The 20526-nt window shown below is 41.0% G+C and overlaps 1 protein-coding gene across 3 annotated transcripts; it reads left to right on the top strand.

Moving 5' to 3' along the window:
• Positions 1-60: 60 nt before the first annotated feature.
• Positions 61-20401, top strand: LOC6627207 (F-box/LRR-repeat protein 20). 3 transcript variants are annotated; one of them, XM_032435958.2, is made up of 11 exons: positions 1955-2247; positions 5228-6469; positions 6933-7049; positions 7113-7196; positions 7274-7368; positions 7671-7848; positions 7916-8104; positions 8564-8857; positions 8916-9128; positions 9186-12646; positions 16890-20401. In XM_032435958.2, the coding sequence occupies exons 2-10, from the start codon at positions 5765-5767 to the stop codon at positions 9291-9293; spliced, it is 1983 nt and encodes a 660-aa protein (XP_032291849.1). In that variant the 5' UTR covers positions 1955-2247; positions 5228-5764; the 3' UTR covers positions 9294-12646; positions 16890-20401. The 3 variants fall into 3 exon arrangements, with proteins under 3 accessions (XP_032291851.1, XP_032291849.1, XP_002050125.2); XM_032435960.2 differs by lacking the exons at positions 1955-2247; positions 5228-6469 and adding an exon at positions 61-196; XM_002050089.4 differs by lacking the exon at positions 5228-6469 and having other exon boundaries at positions 1971-2247.
• Positions 20402-20526: the final 125 nt, after the last annotated feature.

Raw genomic sequence — 20526 nt, 5'->3', positions numbered from 1 at the left:
TGCTTACCCACACATATACACAAGCAGACACCGAAGAGCGTGTGCTGTTGTGCGCGTGGGAAGGGGACGCCGTAACGGCCGGCCAACAAAGAAAAATATCTCCACACAGATAGAGAGAGAGAAAGAAAGAGGGCAACGACAGCAATTCGCGGCGCATAAAATGACCAATTCGAACCATCGCAATCATCGAATCGATGTAAGTAGATGTAACTTATGAACAAATTGTATGCAAGGCAAGATATGTACATACATACATATGTACATATATTGCGCCATTCACGCGAAACTCGTCATAAAACCCAAAGAAAACAGAACTTTGTTTATTCACATGTCGGTGTAGACGACTAAACTTGTATGGGAAGCCAGTGTGAGAATCTAGTGATTCCTTTACTTTGTCTGGTCTGTGGGCTACGGGCTGGCTGGGAATGCAATTTAAGCGCAGTGCCGACAACAATCAGAGCAATAAAAGCCAAAAATCAAACAATAAACAGCTTCCTTGTCTCTCATTGGCCATTTCACTTCAAAATATTCAAGTGTGTGTGTGTGTGTGTGTGCACATAGTTGTTGCTCTTTTGTTTGCGCGCATCAGCCAAAACAGTCACCCACACACTCACAGACATGCACTCACTCACTCACACACACACACACACACACGCATACACACACCCAAACTCCAGACAGTCAGTCAAACAAGATTGCCGCCCTTTGCTCGGCTTGCCCCCGCTATACGGTTGCAGTTGTGCTATGCACTCACACACACACACACACACACATGTATTTCCTTTTTTGATTTCTTTATATTTTTATAGCGAAGTTGGTTCTTTGTGAGAACAAAATGTTGCCTTTGTTGGCGCTGCGAGCTGTTGCTCCCAAGCCCATACCGCTCCTAAAAGTGTAAGTGGCTGTTACCCAACCCCGAACTTGTGTCTCTGTTTGTCTTTTTACACAAGTTAACAGTGACTTTAGCTAAAGTGCAATAAACTCGTTGCCGTTGCCGTTGCCATTGATGTTGGCGACGACCCTGCTGCTGCTGCTGCTGCTGGTGCCCACCCAGTCTGCCTCCAGCTAATGACCAGTGTCGGGAACCTCTTCCATTTCAAGTCTTCAATGTAAATAAGCATTGCCAGACATACACACGCACAAACGGACGTACATAAGTAAATATGCTTATGGGTAAGAGTGTGTTTGAGTCAGCGCAAGTCGCCAAATTGGAGCCTGAGTGCAGCAGTCGCCAGACCGCAACTCGCTCTCCTGTAGTTGCCAAACCCATGCTAATTGCCGAGGGGAGGGCGGTTGATTTTGATTTGCGTTGTGGCTATCGCTCTCAGCTGTCTAAAATAGATTAGGAACAAGTGTATGTGTGTGTGTGTGTGTGTCTGTGCTCGTTTACAGTTAGTTTGTGTCTGGCTGGTGCTGAAAACAAGTTAACAGCAATAATTATAAATGCAAACATTGACCGCAGGGCTTTTCATTGCGAAAACAGCTGACATGAAAGTGCAACTGTCTGGCAGCGCTGTGCATGCAGCTAAAAAGTGAATGCATATGTATGTATGTAGATATAGAGCGATTGATGGTGTTGGTGTTGGTGGCGCTTTAAACGCAGCAGTGGAATTTAGTTGGTTCCATGCCGACATTTGTTTTTGTTGTTTGTTGTCAAACGCTTGCGCTCTCTCACTCTCGCTCTATCTTCGGCTGACACATGCATACATACTCATTCATACATACATATGTATAAATATGCTCTCATTGAGACTTTCGTGTTGTTATTTTTGCGGGTGCATTGCACCGCCCCAAACGGACGCCCCCGCGCACGCAACTGACGCGCGCGCTCTCTGGTATCTTTCTGTATGTGTGCATGTGTGCATGTGTGCATGTGTGTGTGTGTGTGTGTGTGTACATGGACTTGCGTGTGTCAGTGTGACCCCACATGCATTTTCGAAGCCCGAGCGCAGCGCAGTTGAGCTTCAGCTGTTTGCTCGCTCAGTTACCATTCTGCGCTCCGTTGTTATCCATGTCGACGCTTTCCTCGTTGCGCTCGCTGCTGCTGTCATTGTCTCGCGTGTCTGCATTTACTCTGTTTGTGTGAATTTGGTTATTCCAGTGCAGCCAGCCCCACATAAAAACAAATTATTTGCGTACAAATCTATGCGATTCCTATTGCTGCAAAGTGAAAAGTGCGCGTACTATGTAAAACGTCGCACAGCTCAAAAATAAGGAAATTTAGCAGTTAACTAAAATAAACCAATGGTACTCGCTGTTTTTTTTTTATTTACCCATTTTTGTTCCCTTACTAATAACTGGACATGCAAAATACTTGAATCTAAGTGTACATGTGCGTGCGTATGCGTGTGTGTGTGTGTGTGAGTGTGAGTGTGTGCGTGCACATTTCAGTTTATTACATTGACTTTGTTGATTTTTTTCGTGCTTTGCTTGAAAATAGTTGGTGTTTTTTTTTTTTTTTTTTTTGTGTCGTCAGCTGTTCTCTGCTCTTTATCGCTGTCTGTTTTGCGCTCAAATAGGTAGCTGGCCGAGGACTGCTGCAAACGGGAAATTGTTATGCTTTTGTAATGTACATATGTATGAATATATGTGTGTATGTGTGTGTGTATGTATGTATGCATGTGTGTATGTAGCTGGCTGTGGTGATAAGGCTTTATTCTTTTTCATTGTTTTTATTGCGTCTCGCTTTTGATTGTTTTTTGCGTGTTCGCATAATTCTTATAGGTATATGCATACACACACACATACACACATACACACACACATACATAGAGCGTATGTAGCACAGATATGCACACAGCTGACCCACTTTTCGTTGACCTTGTGGCCTTCGAGGGTCCATATAAAGACTGTCATATGCTTTGTATATGCATCAGTATGTCTGTCTGTCTGTATGTATGTATGTATGTATATAGTACATGCATATACAGTTAGGGGCTGGCTATCAGTGCAATAGCAACAGCGAGCGTCTCAGTTGACAGTTAACTCACAGCTGACTTGCTGGCGGATTGGGCTGTTTGATTTGGCCATGGCTTATATAAATCCAGTGCGCCTACATGTACATCATATACATAGATACAGTCCTACTAATGCCAGCACTCGAATGTACATATCTACATATGTATGTATGTATGTACATACAGAAGTGTGTTTAGTTTCTGCTCTGTGCCATTACATTCATCGAGGTCGTAATAAAACTACATTGTGCTCTATGCAGAGTGAGCATTTTAAATGTTGTTTACTTTTAAAGACGATCACACACACACAAACACACACACACACAACGCTCTCAACACCTTTCTACTTATCTCTCTGGCACCTATCTGTGCCGTTTGTTCGCCTTTTGCACCTCAATTGCGTTTACAATTCCAATGGCCTCTCAGCTGTTTGCAGAGCTTTTTTTCCGGATGGACTTCAGCTTTACGTGCCCAACAAATCCAGGTGTTAACATGTACGGAATCACGTACAGAATCATATGCGCTCACACAAACATACATTAATTTGGTTGTGCGCGAAACATACGCCACGAGCTGCACGACATATGTAAATGCGCCCATGCGAGGGCAGTTTCAAATGTTGCAGTCTTGCCCGTATGCAGATAAACAGTTCAACATATTGGCAGACATTAATACGCGTTTTTAAAGCTCAATTATGTTGCGATATATGTGCTATTTTATTTATGTATTGTTTTTTCATAATCGGAAATATATAGTAATAATTTCCGCGAGTTTCGAATTCAGCCAAATGAGTTGCTAAATCAACCTCCGGGATAATTCCTCGAAAATAGCTGTGTTTCAAATTTTCATTCGCTTTAGTTTATTCTGTATATTAGTTTGCTTGCTTTAGCTTAAAATCAATGTGATTTCAAGTACTTCTGAAACCAACCTCGTTAAACTTATCTAATTTTGTGCAATCTGTGTGACCGTCGCATCTCGTTGTGCCAAGTGAAAAGTGTGCACCTAATAAAGCGAAATGAATTGAAGCTATTTAGTTTAGTTTAGTTTAGTTTAGTTTAGATGAATAAGAACTTGAAAAAAGTGATTCGAATGTGAAATGAACTTGTGCGAGCTGTTGCGTGTGTAATAGCTGCCGTCTCTCTCCCACTCTCTCTGTCTCTCAATCAGTTAAATGCCCAGCTCTAGTGTTGATAAATGAACGCTGATTGAGTGAAGCACTTCCATTGTGCTAACTATTCATTTAACTGCATATCAACATTTACATACACATATATGTATATAAATATGGTTTCAAGAGTTGTGCTCAATTTGGCAATACCTGTATTCATATGGGTAAGAACCATATAAGAGTGTGTTTATTTATATCAAGGCCGTATTCTGTGTGCCATCATAAAGCATGTAGACGTGTACATAGTTATGTACACATATATGTACATATGTATGTATTTAAATAAATGTCAATTTAATTCAAAAGCCTTGTCGCTCATCGCATGCTCCTCCTCCAATCAGCAGTTTTTTTTTTATCATCAATGTGACAGTTGGCAGCTTTATTGATGCTTAATATGCATAAATGTTTTCTACATACATATGTACATACATGCATACATATGTGGTGCACGTGCACGTATGTATGTGTATGATGATTTGTTAATTAAACAACAATTTGCTCGTTGATGAAATGTGGCTAAAAATAATGAATTGATTTATTTCGTTTTTTTTTTTCTATTATTATTTCTTCCTCTTGATGTACAAATGTACATACGTATAATTTTAGTTGCTTAGTTATAAATTAACTGTAACTTTTGGGACATGGCATGGATGCTGGGATGACACTTGGCTACTCAAGATCCCATCAGCTGATTTGTTATTGTTTTACTGTACACGATCGATGATTGCCTTTTTTAAATTGGCTTTGATGATTTTTCATTTGAGCTGAATGCCATACATATATTTTTAATATGTACATATATAAGGGGGGGTGGGTTTCACATGGTCATTGACTGGTCGTCAGTTTTGGTTCTCAGTCGGAGGCGCAACGCAAAGCGTGCGAGTTGGGCGCACATATTTCAATTATGTGCGAAAGATCTGTTGCCCGTATCTGTTCGGTTGAAGGCGAATTCTGTATGCACATACATATAGATATGTACATACATGTACATATATTACATCCATTTGGATTGTCACGCAGCGACGTCAACCTTGGGTAACACTTTAATGTATTTTAATATGTATTTCTGTTGTTCTATTTCTCACGTGCGCGCCACGAGCAGCTATAAAGCAAAATCTAAACCAGAAATCGAGAGAAACGACAAAAAAATAAAACGATTTAACAGCCAAGTTCCTGGTGCAAAGCAAAAAAAAATAAAAAAGAAACAACAACAAAAACTGCAGTTGCAAAACACGATAAGAGCAGCGTGTAGCAGCGACAGCGATATTCACAATTAATTGACGCTCTTATTTGAAGAGAGCTCGCCGCAGTCTCTTATTCATACATTTATGGTTTGTTTTGTTATAAAGCAGCAGTTAAAAGAAACATAAGCAAGAGAGGAGAGGAGAAGTACGTGACGCGACGTACCAAAATACGCAATTTGTGAATAATTTAATCGTGCATTCACACGAAGACACGCAAACGACCGCGAGCAACGGAACACGTCTCTCTCTCTCTCCCTCTCACTCACTCTCTTTCTGCAGGAGTGAGCGAGTGCGAGCTAGCTGTTAAGACATAAAACAACAACTGCACAGCAGGCGAAGGCAAGACTAAAGCGACGCTGCCGTGCGCCTGCTCGCACACTTGCGAACAACGCTTGATGTTTGCGCGCAGTGGGATTAGCGCTGCGCCCAATGTGGGCAGCGGCAGAGGCAGCGCCGACGATGGCGGTGGCGGTGGCGGCGGCGGCGTCGGCGTCGGCGTCGGCAGCAGCAGCGGTGGCACTGCCGGCAGCATTGAGCTGCTGTGTCCGCCCAGTGGCAGCAGCAGCATCAGCGGCAGCGGCAGCTTCAGCAGCAGCGGCGGCACCAGCACAACGGCAACTAACAGTACTAGCGTGAGCGCGTCAACGCCGGCGTCAGCTGCGGACCTGCTTGGCGACGGCGGCAGCGGCGGCGAGAACAACAACAATGCGAATGCCAATCGTAATCTGAGCTTACAACTGAGCAGCAACAACAACTATGCGAACAACAATAACAATAATAATCACAGCACAAACCTAATCAGCGGCATCTGCAGCAGCATTTGGCGCACAGCAACCTTTGGCAGCGCTGCGCCCGTCGCCAGCATAACGGCAGCCAACAGCGGCAGCGGCAGTGGCAGCGGCAGCGCCGCCAGCGCCAGCTACTCTTCCTCCAGCGCGTCCTCGATTTCGCCAGCCGCCGCCGACGAGGTGTGCGTTGTGGAGCAGCAGCAGAGCAGCAACCAGCGCACGGTGGCCACCAACACCAACACCAACAGCAATGCAGCGCAGCAGCAGCGCACACAAATACAAATGCAGCTCGACGGGGAGCAGGACGAGCCCGTAAGATAAAACACAAAAAAAAATGACAGTTCAACAAAAAAAAAAATCTGGCTTTGATTATCGTTTCCACTCGATATGGCATCTCTCAGCGGTCATTCATCAAGGCCACCATTTTGTACATTGCCCATGCCTCGCCCTCGCCCTAGCCCCCAGCCTTGCCTATATCTTTGTTGTTTTCTCTCTCTCTCTCTCTCTCTCTTTCTCTTCGTCTCGAGCATTGTTCATAAATTAATTTGTTATCTATTTTTTTTTTGTTGGGCATTTTTGGGGCAGCTTCAATTAAGATCGGAGTCAATTGTTTTGTTTTGGCACAGCAAATCCATCAAATTTCTATTAAAACAAATCATTACAAATACACACACACACATACATATATATATATATATATAGATATATGCACTTGTGTGTATGTGTATGTGTGTGCGTATCCATTTGCTGATTGTGTCGCATTTCGCATTCGCAGCAAACATTCCTAGGCGCCACCGAACTGGACGATGAGCTAATCAAACAACTGCCAAAGGAGGTACTGCTGCGCGTTTTCTCCTACCTGGATGTTGTCTCGCTATGCCGCTGTGCTCAGGTATGTACCGCACCTGTACCCTAAGCATTTTGATAAAACTCAATTAATTGCCTCGCATTGCAGGTGTGCAAATATTGGAATGTGCTCGCCCTGGACGGTTCCAGCTGGCAGAAAATCAATTTGTTCGATTTCCAACGTGATATTGAGGTGTGTATCTATCAGTTGCAGCTAACATTATTCTCAAATATATACTCCTTACATATATATAAATATATATCTGACAGGGTCCGGTAATTGAGAATATATCGCAAAGATGCGGCGGCTTCCTCAAGTCGCTTTCGCTACGTGGTTGTCAATCGGTGGGAGATCAGTCCATCAAGTAAGTTGCAGCCAATGTCTTCAAATAATATAAGCAAGCTTTTGTATACCCTTTAATTTTTCTTAATTGAAGTTTTAATAATGCTTTTGCTCTGGCATCAACTGAAGAATTTAATTTGAAAAAAATATAGATATCAAATTATCAGCTAGAAGTGGAAGCAATATGTGAAAAGCGCACATTTTTAGTTACAGGGTATTCCACTTGACAATTGCCTTCACTTATTTGGAGAACTTCCACACAACTTTAATGCAAATTTCGCATTTAAAAAGTATCTTATCTTAACCGATCGATTATGTTTGCAGAACTCTAGCGAATCACTGCCACAACATCGAACACCTGGATCTGTCGGAGTGCAAGAAGATCACAGATAACTCAGTGACAGACATTAGCAGATACTGCAGCAAGCTGACGGCCATTAACCTGGACTCCTGCTCGAACATAACAGACAATAGCCTCAAGTATATATCGGATGGCTGTCCGGTAAGTTGAGTGTAAGTCCTTTCAGGCTGTCAATTGCCAATTTAAATGTTTTCTTGTCGCCCCGCAGAACCTGCTCGAGATCAACGTATCCTGGTGCCATCTAGTATCCGAAAATGGTATCGAGGCGCTGGCGCGCGGTTGTGTCAAGCTGCGCAAGTTCTGCAGTAAAGGTTGTAAACAGATTAACGACAATGCCATCACGTGCCTGGCCAAATACTGTCCCGATCTAATGGTGCTAAATCTACACAGCTGCGAGGTAACGCCCATTTGACCCAGGCACCATTAATGCCCCATACGGGTCATGTGCGTTTGTCTGACTGAGACAGAAAAAGCTAGACACAAAAAACTCTAAAAAGATTATATTAAACCCACAAATGTGCTATAGATAACATACCATTTAATCTTGAATTACATTTCCACTCTGCAACGTGGATGTTGCACAATATATATTCTTGATATTAGATATTGATATTGATTTATGGATAGATCTTTTTAAGTAGGTTCTAATTGATGGAAAAAGTTTTCGATTTTAAAAATGAGTTTTCTCAGCCTAACAACAGCTTCCGTTTTCAATGATTGACCGCTTCCACCGATTTTCCACCCTTTTCGGTGGAATGTGAAAGCTCCCAGGTCAAACAGTTAGTCTGTTCGTCAGCACAAACATACATTTTATTAAGTTATATATATATAATTGATTTTTGTATTATTGTCGCAGACCATCAGCGACTCGTCCATACGACAGCTGGCGGCGTGCTGCCCCAAGCTGCAGAAGCTGTGCGTGTCCAAGTGTGCGGAACTAACTGATCTCTCGCTGATGGCGCTGTCGCAGCACAATCAGCTGCTGAACACACTGGAGGTGTCCGGCTGTCGCAACTTTACGGACATTGGCTTTCAGGCGCTGGGCCGCAACTGCAAGTACCTGGAGCGCATGGACCTGGAGGAGTGCAGCCAGATAACGGATCTAACGTTGGCCCATCTCGCCACCGGCTGTCCCAGTCTCGAGAAGCTGGTAAGCATCCAAAAGATCAGACCGTCCGTTATGTTAAACAACTAAATGCTTGCTGCAGACGCTGTCGCACTGCGAGCTGATTACGGACGACGGTATACGGCATCTGACCACGGGCAGCTGTGCGGCGGAGAGCCTCTCGGTGCTCGAATTGGACAACTGTCCGCTGATAACGGATCGCACGCTGGAGCATTTAGTTTCGTGTCACAATCTGCAGCGCATCGAGCTCTTCGACTGCCAGCTCATCTCACGCGCGGCCATACGCAAACTGAAGGTGGGCATGGCATTTGGAGTCTTGCGCCAATTGCTAATCCCTTTGTTTGTTCTTTAGAATCATCTACCAAATATCAAGGTGCACGCTTACTTTGCGCCCGTGACCCCGCCAGCCGTGACGACAGGTCACCGACCACGGTATTGTCGCTGCTGTGAGATTCTCTGAGATACGGCCATTGGCTTTGCCAGACGGATAATGCGCAAATCTGCCACGGACTGATGCTGGCCTGTGTGCATCGTTGTGATTGCCATGCTCGTAAGCCTGATCCTCATCGCGATGCTGTATTCCTTCGGTCTGCTTGACAGCGTCCACTGAATGAAGGCGGGCACCGAGAAGGCAGCAACACACTCACACACACACACACACACACACACACACACACACACACACACACACACGAATATAGCTGTGTATAACTAAAGCAAGATTCTAATATCGATAATTAAGGATCCGAAACGAAACAAAAGAAAACAAAACAAATTGTAACACGAAATTCGTAGTCTTAAATGTACCCACGCTAACTTTTAGTATTTAGTTTGCGCGAGAGTTTCAAAAACTCAACTTCAAAATGTAAAATTGTGATTATTTTATTTAATAATGCTAAGCTGTTATGTTAACTAGACAACCTTTATTAGTTTTTTGTTTCTCGTATGCATTATGTGTATTATTAGATATTTCCTTTGTTTGTTCGTGTTTCATTTTGTGTTTCCCTCTCACCGAATTCTCCATCAATCAATCAATCAATCAACCAATCAAGCTACCAAACATGTCTGATGTATGTACATAAATACATATGTATCTATCTACCCTGTAATATTCTCTGCGGGTACGCTCACAGATTACAAACAAACACACACACACACACACACACGCATACTCAACAAGCTTGAAGCGTGCATGTTGTTGATATAATTATGATTTTAATTAGTGAGAGCAAATGCATATTTTACTATATAACTGAGATTTTAATCAAGTCTAAACATGTCGATAGAACCACAAAGCGTTCACCAACACACACACACACACACTCTCACACACACACACACACACACACACACACACACACACACACACACCTTGCAGTCAGTGAAAACTTTAGGCTATTTCCGAATAACTGTTGCTATATTCCGGTTTTTTTTTTTTTTTTAGTGCCAGCTAAATCATATTTAAGCATATATTTAACCTAGAGCATTATACTTATAGTTATACTTACACACACATACATGCGTACGTAATATGTATGTATGGCTGCACACACAATGTCAACGAAATCCAAATTGTATATTAAACCAGAACAAAACGAAACACAAATAATAAGCATAACAAAAGGGAAATAAAAATAACCGTTCAAGTGCAAGCATGTCGTTTACACACAAACAAAACAAACAAACAAACAAACAAACAGATGGATCCACGTTTCTAAAACACAAATCTCTCATACAATATATATGTATACTTAGTACATAAAACACATGATAAATAAATCTATATATATACATTATGAGAAAAATATATATATATATTTAATTATATAATATACACATGTATAATTGTCTATTTTGTAAATGTAATCCACACGAAACGGGTACAAAAACGCAAATTTTCATGTAAATTCCGCGCACAATTGCAAACGCATTATCCCATTGGGATGTTACCAATTGGATTTTATGCTTAACATACGGTTTCCTATTAGAAACCCCCACAAACTGTTCCATTGCTCATTGTGCGCAGAAACTATTTTAAATTAATTGAGCTATCAAATGACACACATAAAACAATCTGATGAGGTATTTTTCCGTCATCGTCTCCCGCCCGGAAAATTCGTCAATAACTTCATTAAAACACAACTCACCACACACACAATCTAATCAGAACGCTTTAGAGTAACATTCGAGGAATGCTGCCAAGTGGGAATGCAATATTAATATGTATGTGTATGTATGTGTATTTTGTTCTTGTGTTTCAAACTAATTGTAGCATTTGAAATATTAATAATTGCTCTATTTGATGGGTTTTAGTTAAACAATCTATAGCTAATGACTTAGTAATCTATGTGTTTCAATTTTAAACCAAAAAGTGCATAAGTAGATTTATAAAAGAAACAACTTTCATTTATTGAACTTAAGGATCGTATACAAATACAACAGTAATTAATTTACTAAATAAAATGTGCTAAGCTTTTTAAGGTGCATCTACAAGTAGATTGTCAATACATTTCAAAATAGAAGATATTTTGGCCTGGAATTTCAAACCAAAACATATCTTTGCACAATTTTCAAACAGGCGCCCTTTTCAGTGATTCCCAATCAGCTGCAGAGTAATATTATTTAATGGGACAACACTGTTTTCTTTGCTATCTGTCTATCGTTTAGCCACCACATTTTTCGCCATCATCGCACTAAGGCTGTAAATACATATCGATTTGTATCGGTTTGTGCTTGTTTAGTATGCGGTAGACGAAGGCATATCGAAATAATAAACAATTATGTGGAAATTATAAACAATCTGTAATTTCAGTTATATCGAGTGTGTGTGTGTGTGAATGTGCGCGTGTAATTATGCACAGAGCAGCAGCCAAATGCGCTCCAAACGGCGGTGAAAGTGTTGTTGTTGCAGCGAAATTGGTTTTCGTGGCTTGCCGCAGCGGTTGTGGTTCAATTTGTTGTGGCATTCGCTCTAGCAGCAACGATCAATTTTCCCAAAAAAAGACAACAACAAAGTGAAGTGGATGAGTAGGGGTGATAAAAGAAAAGTGCAACAAAAGTGCGGGAGACAAGTGCATAATAAAGAAAACAATTGCCGTTTTTTTCTTTTAATTATTTTTCGGTTTCCGTTTTGTTTGCCAATAAACTTGCAGTGCTGCTTGCGTTTACAGTTACATACATACTTACATACACATGTATGTATGCATTATGTATACGCTATAATAAGTTCAAGGAAAGCAGAAAGCAAAATGCGAGAAACAGAATGTGCAATGCAGTAAGAAAAAAAAACGACGCCTGCTGCTTGGGCCTCGCCTCTGTCCATTTCGTATTATGTAAAAAGCGCTCTTTGTTGACTTGTGCACCTGTTTGTGTGTGCGTGCAATAAATATTAATTCAATTCAAGTTGCATGCAATGATAATGTTCAAAACGGAGCCAAATAATCGATGTGCGAAAATTTGCCGTTGTCGGCTGTGAGCTGGCGCGGGGGCAGCATTAGCGGCATTAGCAGCAACAAAGCCACAGCTGAGCGACAGCAGCAGCGTCGGCGTCGCTGTATGTGTGCGTACATGTGTTTATGTGTGCGTGTATTGGGAGTGAAGGCAAATAACAACAGTCGCAATCGGAAGCAGGAGCAGCAACGGATCTGAAGCAAATCAACGCAAATCAATATTTATTATGTGAAACCCCAACTGAACTGCAATAATGTCTAATTAAAGCAACAAATTGAATTGGCAAACAGCAACAATAATAATTGAATAGCTGTGGCAACCTTGCAAGTTCTTTGCCCTTCTATTTATTCGTTTTGTTAAACGGTAAGTCGGCCATTTTGATTGCACATTTCACTTGGTTTTGCGCCTTGTACATATGTATGTATGTATGTGTGTGCTCATCTCCATATGTACTTGTGAAAGTGTATACCTACTACAATTAATATATTATAAATGCAACCAATACCAATTAATTACTTTGAATATGTACATGTATATATATACACACATACATACATACATTTGCATTTGGATATGAGCGAAATTTATGGCAGTTAGAATTCGAATTTCACAAGAGAAGTTTGAAGATTGCGTTGTTGAGCTTAAAACTTGTTTCTGTGCTCAGAACGTGCGTACTTATGTACATCGCATAGCAACGCTACACTTACATATGCACGGATGTATGTACAAGTATGATTTTAGATATATCTAGTATATGGGGGCTACTCTTCATATGGACAAGAGTACATAAATGATTTCAATTCACGTCTCGCTGCGTCTCATTTTGTTATTTTTTTTTTTTTTTTTTTTTGTTGACAGCAGCCCCGCCGCTTTTCATCTAAATCCAAATTCACCCGCACCCGCTGCAGCGCACACGTTTGCTTTTGTTGTCGCCGTCTCAATCAGCTGTGTGAGTCTCGACGTCGACGTCGCCGTCGCCGCCGTCGCTTGCTTTGCTGGGGTTTTTCTCTTCTGGTTGCTGTCTTTGTTGGGTCGTCTTGTTCTCTGCCGTCAGCGGCGCGCAGACAAAGAAACTGTTAACGCGCTCTCGCTGTGTATCCTTGACTTTATTCGTTTGCGTTATGGAGCTTTATTTTATTTCCTTTTGAGCGGGCAGACAACAAAGAAATATGCTTTACACAAGAAGTACGAGTGTGCTTGTGTGCATGTACATACAGACACACATACATATATTGATTTAATACTGCAAGTGATTGACAAACGTACATACATACATATTTACGAACGGTACAACACCTAAAAGATCTTTAAAGAGAGAGGGAGAGAGCATGTAAATGCTGAGTTAACAGTTCAACGGGGCTTAGAAGCTTGAATCTAATTGGTAAGCCCGCGAATTGACAATTAACAGTTCTCTAATTGAGCTTTGACCAATTAATTAATCGCGATTAAAGCTCTTTAGTACTTGAAAAAGACACGTGCATTTTGTTCATAGCAATTCGGAGTAAATAAAGTCAGATGAGGTGGTTTTTCTAATCCTACATTTTGCTGCAACGGAATGTTTGTAATCTCTTTATCTAACTAACTTAGTCTTATGCCCTACTGGCATATTTGTCACTTGCTTATCGCTAATTATTTATCTTTTTCCAACTCAGCTTGCATACCTTTGCACACATTTATAATGCGTAAATCCAATATGAAGTAAATTTGATCAGCAAACATTATGCCAAAAGCCAAATAATATTGTTAAGGTCAACAACATGCCCTCTAGTGATCATGTTAGTTGGGCAATATGTGACGTCATAATCAAGATCTCTGTAAACAGGACTGTACGTCGAAAAAACTGTTAAAAAAAAAACTGCATATGTTAAAGTGAATATATAGAGGGTTATATTTGGTGTGTACACAATGCTTTTGATGTGGGCTTAATCTACTTGACATATCTCTAAAAAAAATCAATGGGAAAATGTAATTAAATTAAAGTTTCGAATACACTTATAGAAACCAACAATTTAATCATATAAGACTGATTAACATTCTGGGGTGAAATTAAAAGAAAGCTATTTCAATTTAACGTTTCATTAAGTGTGCTTGGAAAAGAATTTTGAAGTTATGTTATAATTCGAATTATTTAAGTTCTTGTGTGTTTCTTGAACATACAGGGTATTGCGTAGTCGTTGAATATTGTTAATTTGGGTTATTTTTTTCATTTTGTTTTTGTCCTAAGCCCTGAGTCACAAATTATCAAAGCTGATACGTTTTATATGGGCCTGCGGGCCAGATAACGGTAAGTAAACCGTACTGTGGACTAGCTTATCAAATGCTGTCAGACAGTCCAGTGCCCGTGCGGCTTTTTTGGTGATTATCTAGCAGTCGAAATGGGGGTGGAGAAGGTCTGTGCACAGTTCAGACTCCTGTTAGTTGATAAAAATGAAATGCTGAAAAGAGAATAGAAAAGTACGATGTACATATGTATGTGTGTGTGTATGAAATCTGATTAACAGCCATTGAAATTAACAGACTGTTAAGCGTAGTTCCAGTCACATCTACTTACATTACATACACATGTAAAAAGAGACATATGCGAAGTGAAAAGTGTTGCCGTCTCTGTTCGAGTTGATCTGTCATTTGCTCAGTGCTCTAAATAAGTTTCAATGAAGCACATCCTGAGGTCGTGTGCACCAAGTTGCTTTTGCTTTTGCTTTTTGGAGGGGGTGGTCACACTGACCAACGGCAGCAGCTTTCAGAAGCATCGCCTTCGTTTTGGAGACCCACGCTACGCAATATTTTCAAATTTTACCCCATTGCTACTTGTTGTTGTTGTTGTTGTTGTCGTTGTTTAACGGGCGCTAAGCTAACAGGGAGTAAGAGGGGAGAGTGCGAGTGAGAGCGCGCACAGTGACCCCGCCGCCGCTTCTGCTTCCCGTTCCGTTGCTGTCGCAGCCGTCGCTCGCCTCCTTTTGCGTTTTATTTTACGTTATTTGGTTTTTGGGTTGAATGACTTTGGACAACGTGTGCGCAAAAAAAAAAAAAAAAAACAAAAAACAAAAAGAAAATAAGAAAATAAAGAGCGTAACATTTGAGCGTTGCCAGAGAGCCATTGAACCCACCAAAATGTAGACAGCTGATGGACGCCAGTTTATGTTATATTGCTGCCAGAGGAAGAGAGTTGTGTGCGAGGGGTGTGGTGGACAGTGTGATGGGTGGAGGTGAATTGGTATGGAGATGTCTCGTGGCACCCTTCAATAACAGTTACAACAATGCTTCTTGTTGTTGCCTTCTGCTACGAGAGGGGGGGGGCTGACAGACTTGGACGGTTTCGCTTTGATTGATATTCGTGTGCATTGCTTTGACGGAATTTGCGTTTCATTTCTACACACACACACACACACACACATACTAGCATGCACACAATTTCTCCAAAACACGTTAGCACAAAACAATTTGTTTAGATATGAACATACATACACATGTACGTATGTATGCATGTATGTATGTATGTATGTAGATTTATTTTTGTTGTGTCTACAAATTTAAACGGCATGGAGTCATCGCACGAGAAGAGATGAGATGATTTCTGCTTCTTGAACTCGACTCGTGGCGATCAAAATTCAATTTTACGTGATATTTTCAGAGGCAATGTTTTTTTTTTCTGCCCATACTCTTCCTCTATTTGGCTAGTTTTTTTTTTCTTTTTTGTATTATTATGTGCTTATATTCAAGTGACTCACTGCCCGCATTTGGAACATGCACACACACACACATACATATGTACAAAGTGGCATATATGGGTGTAAATCATATATATATATATACATGCATGTGGATATTTATATAGTCCAATTCGTTGTACAATCACTCGATCCAGACCCTCGTATTACGTGTTATGATCATCTCTGCTGCAAAGAATATTCTTATTAGAATCTGTAACTAATGGAATGACAATTTAATGCGTTCATGAAAACTGATTTATGTTAACTTGAAGTTGGAATTTAAATTTGAATTTGTCTTTGGCATTTAGATCGGAAATAAGATTATTGTTGTAACAAAAACGACCCTGAACAATGTATTAAGAGATTTTGCGCAGTAGATTATAAAAACCATTTATAGGAAGGCAACTCTGCGTCTCGCCCCCCTCATGCTCGTCCCACGCTGCCAGAGCTTTGGCAGCTGTTGGTGCCAAATTAATGTGTGAATAGAATAATGCGAGAATCTTATCAACAACGCAATACAATCATATCATATCAAACATTTGCTGTAAAGTTATTGTTTCACTTGAAAAGTGCGGAAATTGAGGAAAATTCTGCGCATTTGCTAGATGATGGGGGTGGGGGTGGGGTATGGGGGGAGCGATCCCCATAAGTATACATCGCACATGTCCGCGTGTATGTATGTATGTAACTGTCTGTATATAGTTACCATATATTTAGTTACATACACAAGCATATTTACACAGCTACAAACATACATACATACATACATACATACATATGTCCCTTGTATAACAATCGTCTGCCGAGCGTCTATATTTGCTCACAATCAATCTCAAGCGTCAGTCCAATGGTCGCAGCACACACACACACACACACACATGCTCACCTATTTACAGACAGCACACACTTACACACTTATACACATGCAATCGACAACAATTTCAACAATTGCGTTCTATACAATTTCACATTTATAGCAACGTGCGGACCATAACAAAAGTAAGCGCTCTATAATTTATAAGTTATGGTAAATAAGGCACCCACACATACACACACACACACTCACACACAAGCCCGTACAAAGTAGCTCGACTCTCCTGATAGTGACATAGTTAAACTGTTTAACTAATATGTTCATAAACATTTAAATATGTCGTCTGCTGTTAGTTTTATTATTGTTTATTGTATCTTTGCTTTCGTAAGGCTTTTAACCGTTTGATTGTCAAAACAGCTGATCGCAGCAATTAATAAAAACAACTGCGCACATACAAACATATGCACACATGCAAAGCAATAAACACACACACACACACACACACACACACACACACTGAACGAAGCGCTGCCCTTTTATCAACAGTTATCTGCCTCTTACGCCTCAGCACTCATCAACAGCAGCAGCTGTGAAGCTTTAGTGCTGACAGTGAGAGAGGGAAAGAGAGAGAGAGAGCGCGAGAGCGACAACAGAAACGAGAGCGCAAGCCAGCAACATTTTTGACATGGCCCCCCACATGCGCACACACACACACACACAAACACTGAAACGGCACCAAACAATGTGTGCCCAATAATGTTAGTGGAAAATAAGCAATTAACTTGCTTTTTGGATAAGTATACAATGTGCGGTGTGGAGACACTGCTGATGTCTCCCATTGTAATACCGTTGTCCAATGGGTACATATATGTATATGTATGTAGATGCAGATGAAGGTAGATTTTTGTATGATAAAAAAGCGTAAAGGATATGTATGTTATCTATGTGTAATAATTAGATGCTCTATAAATTAAAATTAATTATATATATATATAATTATATATCTAATAGAGGTATTCATATAGTCATGCTCTTGTCACTTTGACAATAAGATACATTTATTTAACATGCTCGGCTTAATTAGAGTTGCCCCTCGAAGAGTTTTAATTGGATGTAAGTCGAATGTACGGTTCCAGTCGCGAGTCTGTGGTTCGCGTGACCTCATCTTCATCTTTCTTTTGCTGTCCCTCGACCGATTTCGTTGGGGCTGTCCACTTTTCGTCAGCTGTGAGATATGCGACGCACCTTTTCGCCCAGCAGCTACCTTCTTAACCGTTGGGTTTTGTTGTTTTTGTGATTGGACTAAGAAGCATGGAAAATTTTAGAAAACGATTTCGTGGAACAAACAGTTGCCTGAACTACGCTCGGAGTTTTTTCTTTCCCATCTTTTTTTTTTTTTTTTTTGGGAGAAACACGTTTTATTTGTACTACTAAGTACGTAACATGAGAAAAAAATACCGAGCCAGTCAATATTTGTCGAAAACTTGCTTGTTATCTGTCCATAGAGCTCGATAAGACGGACCTCTCCGTCGAGTTTAGGGAAAGAATATGTTTGCCCTGGCTGCGAACTCAGAAAAGATTCGACCTTTGAGCAAGGTCAGCCTCGAGGAAACAGTTTTTACTCTTTTGAAATATATATTTGAATTAAATATTTAACATATCAGCAATGAGAAATATCTAAATGGAGTTTTTTCTTATGAAAAGCAGAGACAATTGGAACTCGTTTAGTTTTAATTTAAAATACTTGAGAGCAGGGTCGAAATCCAATATGCACACACTTCGTATTAAAACTTATGACTTCTTTCTCTGTAGGTGTGCGCTTATGTTTGTGTGTATGTGTGCGTGTGTGTGTGTGCGTGCGGCAGACAAATCCCGAATTCAAGGGTTCAACAATTTCTTTGCTTTCCTGTTTTGGCACAGGAGGAGACAGACATAATAAGTACGTGTATATATACATATATATATGTATATATATATGTATGTATGTGTGTGTGTGTGTGTGTGTGTCTGTGTGTGCGTCTTGTGCGGAGAGGAGGAAAGCGGGCCAGACCAGAACCAGACAGGAGAAGACGGCGAGCGTTTTCTTTGTTTGTGCGAAGTCTTTGCACGAGTCTTTGTTGTCGCGTCCCTGGCGTGTGTCCTCCGACTTTGGCTTCTTGGGTCATTAAAGTTTGTTCTCTTTCTCACTCTCGCTCTCTCTCTCTCTCCCTCTCTCTGACAAGTGATTGTATTTGTGTGCACGGCTCTGTAAAGCAGCATCAAGTCAAATCATATCAGCGGGCTGATGAGAAAAATAAAAATTATGTACACACTTCTTATGTACATGCATGTGTGTACATACGGGATGCATGCGTGTGTGTGTGTGTGTGTGTGTGTGTGTGTGTGTGCGGGTGTTACTGATAAGGAGGTTGATGCAGTCCGCAGCAAGAAAGCAAAGAAATCATAAAGCAAACAAACATTAATCGAACCTTGCTGCTGCCGTTGTTGTCTGGGTCGCTGACGGCGACGCATGCGTTTTTGCGATGTTTATTTACTTTGCAAAGCAAGTGAGCCAACAAGTACTCACTCACTCACACACCGATGCACACGCTACCATACTGAGAAAATAGAATCTGCCCATGTACATACACACACACAGAAACATACATGCAAACATGAGTACATAAAGCAAAAGCAACATCAGCACTTAACGACCCGACAGAAGCAGCGCAGCAGCAGCAGCGGCAGCAGCAGCAGCAGCAGCAACAGCCATCAAACATATGGAAACGGGTTCGTTGTATGTGCCAGCTTGTTGTGTATGTGTGTGTGTCGCGTTGTCTGCATGGTTTGGTTTTGTTATTGAAACGCTATCACGAACACCACCAACAATTTGCCTTTATATTTACATACATACATACATACATACATACATACATACATGTGCATTCACATAGGCACTCATTTCTTATTTACTTGTCGCGCATATGTTTTGGATTTCTGCTTCTTATTTGTGTGCTCTCTTACTCTCACCCGAGTAGAAATTCCAGATGATTTTTGTATACATGCGCAGCAACATTGTTGACTCACAATCCTTAGCAACATGCATATGTTGCCAACAACGTGTCTCGTCTGCGACATATTGCTATGCCAAAAAACTAGCTACATAAATGAGTACATAAATAAATGAACGACGTAGTTTCCATACATAACACACACACACACACTAACACACATACAAGTATATAAGTCACGTTCGCGTTGTATATAAGCAACAAAGCAAGCAGCGAATTGTACATACATACGTATTTATCTGGCGTGTGTTTCGCTGCTGCCGTCGTGTGGCTGGCTGGCTGGCTGGCTAGCTGAGGCTCGCTCAGCTGTTTTAGAAAGTTGCTGGCAGCGCACACGTTCATTCAAGCAGCGACAGCGCAAGCGACAACATCAAAACGTCCCAGGTCCAATAGCGAGAGACACCAACGCAAAAGCTCTGACGAAGCAAGGCAAAACTTGGGTAGCTGTTGGCGCAGCACAGCAAAAGTGCAAGAGACCTAAAAAAAACAAAAAAAAAACAAAACAAAATTATACAACGAAAAAAAAAAACCAAGAACAACTCAACAGCCAAATATCAAAAAAAAAAAAGAAAAAAAACGCAGTGAACAAGTTTTTCAATAATTTTTTGTGCGCTTCGTCAGTCGCCCAAGTGCCCAGTGCAAAGTTTACCACTCTCGCAGTTGCCTGCT

Source organism: Drosophila virilis, chromosome 5 (genome assembly GCF_030788295.1).
Source record: "Drosophila virilis strain 15010-1051.87 chromosome 5, Dvir_AGI_RSII-ME, whole genome shotgun sequence".
Lineage (NCBI taxonomy): Eukaryota > Metazoa > Arthropoda > Insecta > Diptera > Drosophilidae > Drosophila > Drosophila virilis.
Note: the sequence above shows the minus strand (reverse complement) of the source record. Positions and strands in the feature narration are given on the sequence as shown.

Excerpts from the sequence above, each read along its gene's own strand:
- LOC6627207 (XM_032435958.2), top strand. The coding sequence starts at position 5,765 with ATGTTTGCGCGCAGTGGGATTAGCGCTGCGCCCAATGTGGGCAGCGGC. Across the intron at positions 6,470-6,932 it reads ACGGGGAGCAGGACGAGCCC|CAAACATTCCTAGGCGCCAC; the intron begins GTAAGATAAAAC and ends TCGCATTCGCAG. Across the intron at positions 7,197-7,273 it reads ATTTCCAACGTGATATTGAG|GGTCCGGTAATTGAGAATAT; the intron begins GTGTGTATCTAT and ends TATATCTGACAG.